The sequence below is a fragment of the Orbicella faveolata genome, unplaced genomic scaffold (assembly GCF_042242905.1).
Source record: "Orbicella faveolata isolate gen_17 unplaced genomic scaffold, um_ofav_v1 contig_12, whole genome shotgun sequence".
NCBI classification, from domain to species: Eukaryota; Metazoa; Cnidaria; class Anthozoa; order Scleractinia; family Merulinidae; genus Orbicella; species Orbicella faveolata.
The window spans coordinates 19,077,124-19,087,424 of NW_028301539.1; the positions used below are offsets into that span (position 1 = coordinate 19,077,124).

General features: G+C 37.5%; 1 protein-coding gene across 1 annotated transcript; it reads right to left on the bottom strand.

The window, feature by feature from the left end:
- Nucleotides 1–4,881: 4,881 nt before the first annotated feature.
- LOC149116982 (uncharacterized) lies at nt 4,882–6,411 on the bottom strand. The gene has a single exon (XM_089282688.1). The coding sequence runs from the start codon at nt 6,289–6,291 to the stop codon at nt 5,350–5,352; it is 942 nt and encodes a 313-aa protein (XP_089138814.1). The 5' UTR covers nt 6,292–6,411; the 3' UTR covers nt 4,882–5,349.
- Nucleotides 6,412–10,301: the final 3,890 nt, after the last annotated feature.

Sequence of the window (10,301 nt, forward strand, 5' to 3'; positions counted from 1 at the left end):
CCACTTCTCATCCAATAAGAAAACCAATCGTGACTCGCTCATAGCACTTTTTCCGCGCTTTGTCCCGGCTACACATGTATATAATTGGTTCGAGTTTTGATTGGTTGAAGAGATCGTCTGTGCCGTTTGTGATTGGCCAGAGTTATAACTTTAGTTTTGATTTTTCGACGCTCAATTAAAGACTGCTCTAAAAAGATGCAAGTTGCAAAGTTTTCTCTGCATATGCTGCTATAAATTTATCTTCGAAAATTTAGTGACAGTTTTATTGCTCTTAAAGGATTTTCTAGCGATTTAGAGGTATAGTCATGTAGTTCATGCAGTCGATTTGTCAATGTACCTTTTAGCAAGATATTTTACTGTTAAAGGTCTCTGAAGAGCCTCTTGGCCGAGACGAAAAGCCGCGTCAGACTAGCCACGAACATTTCACAAGTATTTGACAATTGTTTGTTTTGCATAAATTTAATTCGTGAACGTACGGTAGGGAATCCTTCTGCGATAGAGGGCCAGACTGTCAACATCAAGAATTTGCCAACGGGACTTTGAGCGTGATGCTCAATGAGTTTGCCTAAGAATTCTAAAGGTCTCTGAAGAGTCTCTTGGCCGAGACGAAAAGCCGCGTCAGACTAGCCACGAACATTTCACAAGTATTTGACAATTGTTTGCTTTTGTATTTTACGTACTGCTGTTGTGAAAATGCTCTAATCTTCCAGCAATGGGTTTAAAATACAATTGTCTTACGTGCTTTGAGCTTATTCCACTTACGTTTCTTTCTTTTAGTTAAGAATTGGTGCCCTTTAAAAATGCTATTTAAGCACCTTTTATTTCCATGCGTGGGTGTACCTACTAATAAGAAATCGTCTTTAAGCAAGAAATATCGTACAAAGTAATAGATTACGTTGATTATATTGTCGGGATTTCATGGACGATTACAAACGAACTTGGTATTTTAAACTGCTGTTAGAACAACCTTCTTAACCGGCGTCCGCAGAAGTCTCTAACTAACAAAATACATCCTTTGGTACCAGTTAGGGTCCGTTTACAAGGAGGAAGGGTTACCCTAGCAAGCGGGTTAACCCTAGCTGGAGGGCAAAAGATAGCCCGGGTTTACAAGCAAAATTTCACAGGTAGGGTTACCCTACATCCCGGGACAACTTAATGCGCGGTTACACTCAAAGGGTCTGGAAACAATTAGAAAGTTAACCCGGGAAGGCGGGTTAACCCTACCTGGAGTGTTAACAAGGGAAAAAGTTAACCCGCCTGCCAAGGTAACCCTAGCACGCAGATAGGGTAACTTGCCTATCCGGGTAACTCTAGCTGCCTTGTAAACACGACGAAGGAAAAAAGAGGAAATGTGTGAGTGCTAGGGTAACCCGCTTGCTAAGGTAACCCTCTCTCCTTGTAAACAGGCCCTTAATCGTCATCAATTTCCTTCCCCACAAGCGGAGTATGGCTTTTCAGAGTTAATTTCCCCCGTGTTAAGCGCGCTCAGTAACCCTCAGGTAGCCGTCTGAATTGTGAAAACTTCTTAACGGCAAAGGATACAAACGCACGGGTTAAATTTTTGCGTTTCAGAAATGCATTAGTAATCTTTGTTGATTTACTTATTCTCATATATTCTTTGAGGCCATTTCCCTGAAACCGGCTTTCGAGTGATACTTAGTTCTGAAATTTACGTGCCTCTGTATTTTTCTTTTGGCTCGCATCAGTACGAATGCTAACCGATCTCGTTTTAGAAACAAGAAGATCTGTTAGATCTTAAAACCGCGCTTTTAAAATTTAACTGTTTTCTTAGCACTACAGTCGCAACGCAGTGCACATTCAAAAGTAATCCTTGATGATTCATTGATTACTGTAGACATCACATCACTTGATCAACACAGACTGTACTATTGCACCATCAGTCGTAGCCGTTGCGAAATCTCCGATGACGTAATAGTGTTAATCTGGAACTTTCTTTGGGATATGTATGGGCATGAAGATACGAACACTATTAACAACAGCTTTCTTTCTTAAAAGTCAAGTTTAAATTTAATTTTTTCCTTGAGTAAAGGGCTAGCAAAGAAGTCACACGAGTCACATTATTCAAGAATTGCGTTATCGACGGCTATCTTTAGTACGGTGGTTATTTCCCTACCAATGACGTAATCATTGCATGTCCTGACATGTTCTTTGCTTGGCTTGCAAATATTTCATTTTCCTTCCGATCTATGAACTCGTTGCGATGAAAGAGCCAAAGAATTTACTTCATTTGCCTAAAACCACAAGAAATACTCGCAAACTTGCAAATAAATTGATGACCGTCGCTTCTGGCGAAATAAACTTCCAAAGTAAACACGATCTTATTAGTCACGTAGCGAAAGTGAAAGCTGCAACGTCAACGCATTCCATGGCTGACGTAATACCTTTTTTTAGCGTATTTATTATTCCCTTTGAATCCAACGCTTCGATAAAACCAAAAGAAAATATATTTTACCCACAACAAAGGAAACAATATCCGTAAAATTATCCGTGTATTAATGTTTTAACAGCTTCTGGCGGAAAAAACATCACACGTTGCGTGACTCGGAATTTGGCCGAGCGGAGGTCTGCGTCTGGTCACCGACAAAAAAAAAAATAATAATAAACCACGGGTAAACCTAGAACCGCGCTCGGCCCATGGCCGCGCGGTTAATAAGACCAGGCTCGAATGGACACCATATTCATCATAAAACACCTTAGGGGAGTGTTATTCACTTAAACGAAAATTTTCTTAAATTTTATTGTATTTTTTCTTAGTGAATTTGTTTTAATTTTTTTTTCCTTCAGTTGTTTCTAATAGGAAATGAAATCTTAGAGTGTAAAAGAATAATTGTTCTCCATGATACGTTAGCCAGTAAGGACTGGGCTTCCACAGATTTATTTATTTTCTTTATTGCATGTATAGCATATATAGTTAGGTTCTTTTTTAATTATCGTAATTATTCATAGTTAGGAATTTTTAAATTACTTTAATTAATTTTATAAGTATATATATTATTTATTGTATGGCCGATTATTGTTATTGTAATTTAGGTGAGGGCCACAGGTTTGTCAGTCCAGGACTGTAAAGTGTTTTCCCTCGATATCGATAAATAAATTTATTATTTTATCTTGAAAACTCCACGTTTTAATCTTGACCTTTGCCTCAGAGTTTCACAGCGTCGTTTCTACGCATCACCTCTCAATCTAGGTTCGCTTCGAAATTCTCTGAACTTTCTTACGAAACTTGCTTCGCGAACTTCGCGAACTAACTTACATACTAACTCTCAGAACAGTAAAGTTGAAAGTACTTACAGTACTCAAAAGAAAAATGTCACGTACACGCGAAACTTGTCACATCAGTCGGATTTTATTGATATTCTATTCGATTAATGTTCACTTGACTTGTAAATTATTCGAATTCACGTGCTAGCAGGCGTTCTTTAAATATTTTCGGTCGACACGCATATAAAAGACACGACCTAACTCTTATTTATTTATTTATTTATTTGTTTACTTATCAACCAGGGCAACTGCACAAACAAGGCAGTGGCAGTATTTTTTATGTTTTGTTTTTGTTGATTTCTTTTTTCCTCTTGGATTGGGGGAAGGGAATATAGCTAAAAAAACCTTTATTACATGTATCTTCAGTTTTCTTAAGGAGGCGTTATTCAGTCCACAGGATTAGAAAATATAATGAAAGTCAGTCTTCAAACTATTGAACCTTTTGACTCCAATACTGAACTAGACTCAATTGCTTTGTTTTGCTTAAGTACAAAATTCTTATCAGTAGATATAAGTCGAATCACTATCTTTTGACTTACTTTCTCTTTTTCCGTCACTAAATAAAAGTTCTGTTTGTTAAGTAGTCGCTGATTAGATTTCTTTACTTATTCGTAACATCCTTTCGTCATGATACACTTATAATTAAACAGCATCACGTGTTCATGTCAAAACTTGACTAAAAGTGAGTATTTGATTTTGGCAAACATCGGGCTTATCGCAGATATCCTTCCGTAGAAGAACTAAGATTGCATTCATATCGCTTTGAAGTACAAGCTTTTAAGATAAAACGATCGCTCACGAGGCCACTATCAGACCGTGTAGTTTAGAGGATGGTCGGTAGATTTTATAAATTCATAAAACTGGGCGGCTGGAGCGATTCCCCTCCTGACTGGCTGCATAGAATAAGTTTCTCTTTTGTAAATAGTTATATGTTGATTTCCTAATAAGAAGATTAGACTATTCGGCAAATTGGATACTGCGCTAGACAAACACAAATTTAAGCGAGAGGGATTTCCTTGTATGGGATCACTGGTTTAATGATGCACCATTTGATGGTGTAATCACTACCATTCCACGTTAGTTCTCAGATGTACTTTTGTCAGATATATATTTCCGAACGATTATTTCTTAACATAGCACCCTCGCGCTGAGGGAATTGCAAGCAAACTACGCCAGAGTTTTGAAAAACGATATACCCAACCGCTGTTCATCCTCAGCAAACATAAAGGAAAAAAAAGTCCGTTTTTCCGGATTTTAACCAGGCCCCAGGAAGCTCCAGGACGGTAAACAAATACTACAATCCTGCGTTTTACCAACTGTGCTATCGTTGCTTTGCACGAAAACATGATGCAATTAACTAGATTTTGACAACGTTCATATAATTGCGAATTACTCAGCTATGAATAATTCAATCCCAGAACAAAATGAATAGTTTTAGAGTCAATTATGCAGGGATCATGTCGGCTAAATTTCAGATTTATAGCTCTGATGCTCAAGCTAGAAAGCATATTTGTTTAATTACAGAGCATGTATGGGAACGCTATATCGGAGAATGTATGGGCACGTTCACATAACTACGAATTTCTCAGCTATAAATGATTTAATCCGAAACCAGAATGATAGATTTAATACCAGTCATATAGGAATAATTTTCACCAAATATCAAAAGGAAAAGTTCTAGTATTGCAGCTATACGAATTATTTAATTGTTTAATTAATTAATTAATTTTATTTATTTTATATCTTGATTGTGTGATTAGATTACAAGTTTATTCCAAGGTTTCTAATAGTTTGTTTTCGTCTGTGATCAGTTACTGTATGACTCGCGTACTGATATTTTTGACAAAAAAAATGCTCATCTCACTTCGGCTACTGTATTTAAGCATCACTCAAGAGTTATGGAGCGGTTTTCGATTGAGTGTCGTAAAACAAAAACCAAACCAATTACTTACCAATTAGACTGCTCACTGAGCCAATCTCAAACCGTAATAAAACCAAAACCAAAACCAAAGTAATTGTCTAATTACTTTCGACCCTCAATTGAAAACCGCTCTACTAATGATATCATTATGATTCCTCTTCGGTTTCTTCACAGCAGAATTTTCTTACGATTCCTCTTACCCCATCTCTGATTTCCTTCATCCTCCAATAGTAAAGCAAGGGATTCACAAGCGAGGAAGAAAAAACAATTACCGCGCAAGCATTCAGGGAGGCCCTCGCTAATTTAGTGCTAAAATAGCCCACAATATTAGTTACTGCAAGATTGCACACGTAGGGAACGTAACTCAGTAAAAGTATCGCAAGAATATAAAAGATTGTGAAAACAGACTTTTTGTATTTGTCGATGTCAATGGCGTTTCGATTTGCTTGTATTTGACTTTGATGGTGACGTATGATTCGAAAAACTTTGAAATAAGAGAAGCCAGTGATAAAAAAACAAAGTGCTGCCGCCAACAAGAAGATAACAATAAGTGCACTAAAATATTCTTTTGTATAATACCAGTGGTACATGTGACAAGCAAACAACACAATAACCAAAACTGCAGACATGATATAAATAATAACGACTCGACGCACTGTAAGAAGAGATCTTCGACTCATATACAGCCATCTTTCTACAACCATTATTGTGATGACGATGACTGTTAGGGAGGAAAGGCAGTATCCCACGAATTGTAGGATAACAGCAGCAATGCAGAATATCTTAATGTTTCCTGTTAAATCCGCCCATCGGTAAACAGCAAAACACGGTTGAGTTAGTAACCCAGTGCAAAAGTCAGTGAAGGCCAAACCAGCAGGAAGAACATAAGATGGAGTCCTGAGAGACGGGTTCTTCCAAATTGCTGCCAAAATGAAAGCATTTGCCGCCACTGTCATCGGTGCCAGAAGTGAGGAGATAATACAGGTTGTAAGGGTTACACGATAGTAAAGTGAGGTGCTTTCACTGGCGTTAAAAATGATTAAAAAGGAACACCAACTGTCTGGTAACCGCGAAGAATTAAAGGCCATTGCTTGCTTTGACCTCTCAAACCGTTTCACGTTGAATTTTGGGCAATAAAGTTTCTCTTTTCCAACAGTGACTTCGGGATCGTTGTTGCGTGTTTTCTGACTCTCACTCGTTCGCGGCCATTGCTTGAAAACGGGCTATCTTCTGATACTCAGTTCGCACATTAAAGACTGCATTTGGCGTGGTTGGGTATGACAAGTAACATGTTTGCTGTTGCAAATTGAGCCAATTCATACAAACAAAATAAAACAAACAACTTCAAGCACCCTTTGGGCGGTTTTATTGATAAGTCGACCGTAGTGTTTGTTTTAATTGTCCTCGTTTAATTAGTTCGCACCCATTTGCAGGGGTATGGTTCTAAGGTGTACTTAATTCGATTTAGGGAAACAAATATATACATTCTTTATTTTCTTCCATAGGAAAATTTGGCAATTCTTTTCTTTTCGGTTCAGATCAGTAGAATCGAGAAACAGCTGCTGGTTTCAAACTGTGCAACAAAGACAGCGTTTTAGCAGACAGAAATTAATTAATTTTGGACACTCTAGGTTAAGTTGTTTAGTTGGTTTTAAGAGTCAGTCTCAGTAAATATCAGATATGAACATCAAAATCTCGCACACAGCCAAAAAATCGATTTCGTTCATATTTTCTGTATTGATAGGCCCTTGTGCAAAAGGAAACAAAAAAAGGTTAGTTTGTTCTAATATTCATTTTTTTGAGAGTAGCTAAATAAAAACCGTTGCAATTGTCAAAAAACGCTTATCGTTAAGCGAAGAAAAACCCAATAACTATATTGCAGATATAGTTTAAGGATAGACGTTCACAGATGTAAGTGAGTCAGTTTAAGCATGACGTTTAAGGCAGACGGCAAACGACAAAGATAACCTCTGATTTTTATTCGTTTTTTCTAATCGTTAAATAAATCACACAAAAATAGAAAAATGTCTCCTACTATTCACCGCAAATACAAATATTTTCACTCTACTGTACAGACAGCTGAAGACAGACGGCAAAAGTTTCATTTTTGCTGTTTGACGTTTCCTGTAAATGTCATGCTTAACCTCTCTAAACTTGCAATTTATTTCGGGACTCTTTTTAGTTTTGCGGTAACCCCTGTTTGAATTTTGCTCATTTTGAATTTTGCTCATACCCTATTTAAGACCTGACCCTTTAATCGTTACTGTCTTTCAAACCTGACCTGTAATTAGTTTCCCAGTTCAGACCGATGTTAAAGGCATTTTGAACGGCGTTTGTTGACGGTCTTATCGAAAATGACAAAAAAGTAGCTACTCATAAAGAAAAAAATATAATACGCAATGCAAGACTAAATGCAAAAACCATATCCTATTTACTAAAGCGGCCAAAATAGATGCCCATTTTGACCAAAACGCCTTAAAAACCATACCCTTTGGGGTCGCACATACCTATATAGTCCATATAAGGGAGTACCCTCCACCCATGTAGATCGGAATTTGGAACACGGATGAAAAGTATGGTTCACCTGCGACAGGGCGGAAAGGACAGGAGCACTTGCAAATGTTTCTTTTTATTCGATTTGCTCTTTTTGTATAGGAACGGTGATACTCGTACGACTTCTCAAACTCATTAATAATTCATCATGTTTAAACAAAGGAAATCATGACCGTCATGGTGTTTGAATATCTGATCTCAATTAGCATAGGTTTTTACGATTTTCTTTCTCCATTTTCTACTTAATTTAAGTTTTGTTTGGGAGGATATATCAAACACGCCAGACAGTGTTTGACCAAATTTCCAAACACCTCGAAGTTCGTCAAAAATACTCCGCTACGCGTCGTATTTTCAACTCTCTTCTCGGTGTTTGGAAATGTGTTCAAACACTGTCTTTCATGTTTGATATGTTACTTGGTACACTTCAATTTGGCTGGTTTAGTATACTGTTCAAAGTCAATCCAATATTATATTCAAAGGTTATTAGTATCAAGCAATCAATTCGCCCTACAAGAGCTACACTTTATCATCAGTTTATAGCACTACATGACGTTAGCTAACTCTTGTCAGATCAGGAGCTACTGCCCGAAGAATGGAAAAGACATAACAAAATTGACGTCAAAGTGCTGGCTTTTATGGTACACTGTAATAGAAAGAAAATTGGTGGGTTGAGATGGAAAAGAAGTTGCTTTACGACGAGTCATTTTGTTTAAATTTATACTGCCAAAAAAACTCAATTGCAAGTCCACGTCTTAAAATCACAATGGTGCTCATTACGTAATATCCTTGTTGAGGTCCTCGTTGCTTGTCGAGAGATGGGTACTGTACGGGTCCGCAAATGATCCCGGACCGCAAATGATCCCCAAATTGGACCACAAATGATCCCGGACTGGAAATGATCCTCGATAGTGACCGACTAAAAAATAACGAATGGCATGGATGGTGGGATGGTGTGGATAGGGAATTGGCGTACGTGAATACCGATGTTTTTATTAAAGCCATCTTATAATTATAATGGCTTACAAGTTGCTTTTTTTTCATACTTTCGACTAAATTTTGTTGCTAACTACGATGTTATGAATATCACCACTCAATCATCAAAACACGACTTGGCTTGCATTTCTTTGCAGTTCTCAGTAAAATTACGATCAGTGCAACATACGTTACATATCCTCCTTTGTTAAAGATTGATATTTCGGCGTTATAGTTAAATCACATTTTATCAGCCATGAAGGCCACTCGTCTAAAGTTTTAAACTAAAATCTAACCATGAAGCAACTATTAAGGAAGACGCTGTCACCCGAGTAGACCCACAAGCCTACAATGCTTCATCACTCTGTAAAACACCTTAGTGTATAGCACTGGAAATTTGAACAAATTTATTTTGTAATTTTTCCTTGGTCGTATTTTGGCTTTAATTCCTCGGAAATGACCACTTGAGTATTCTAAGAAGCCCAAATTCCAAGCTATAGTTACGAAGTTCAGCTTCATGACTAAGCAAGGCCAAGGCTTGCACTTCGTTTTGACAAGTTAGCTGTTTGATAGATGTTTGATACGATCGCCACCGGGATTTCGAGAATGTTTACAAGTATGTGTTTTTCTAAGACTTCTAATTCAATAGATCGTCTTCACGTGACGTGTTTTTATCCTCATCACGCATAAGAGGCGGTATATTTATATCTGTTTACAATTAGCGTGCTTCGTTTGGAAACCAGAGCATTTTGAATTTCAGGGTTATGGAGGTTGCGTGACACAAGGCTACGATCGAGTTTGTTGAAAAATATATACTTATCTCGTGGTTTTGAACCTTTTTAGACGTTAGAGCATTAGGAAAAGTGTTTATGTAAATGCTTGTTTGTTTAGTACTGATAATCAGTCGTCTGGAAAGCCAAAGTAAGTTTCAGATGTTTACACTATATTCCGGCCGCCATATTGGTGTACCACGGATGTATACCAATATGGCGTTTTCTTACTGGGCTCTGTAAATTTCTGGGAAACGCTTGCGACGAATAACTGAAGTTTGGGGAAACGCACAGGCCTAAAACTTGGCGAAGTGTCTTATCTAGTTATCTTCTATAGCGTACATCACAATTTCTTAGCTTTTTCCATTGGTTGGTTTTCGATTTATTATTTTTTTTATTGCGTGACAGTTAAACCGATCTGAACCGCTCGAAGAACAAAACAGCAACTGTGGAATATTTTTTTGTAAAATGATAAAACATACTTTTTAGTTCATAGTTTTTGTATATGTTCTCACCTTCCTCTGATATAAATCCATGCCACTCCTTATTTTTTGATCGGAATCATTTGCGGTCCAATATTGGGATCATTTCCGGTCCGGGATCATTAGCAGTTCAATTTGGGGATCATTTGCGGTCCGGGATCATTTGCGGACCCGTACAGTACCCTACCCGAGTAAGTCAAGGAAAAAGCAGATTTTTGAGACTATAACATTCAACTTTAGAATCTCACTATGTTTAAAAAACAACATTTGTGTTCATTATTCGTGCGCAATTAACATTAAAACAGAGTGGAGTCAAGGCTT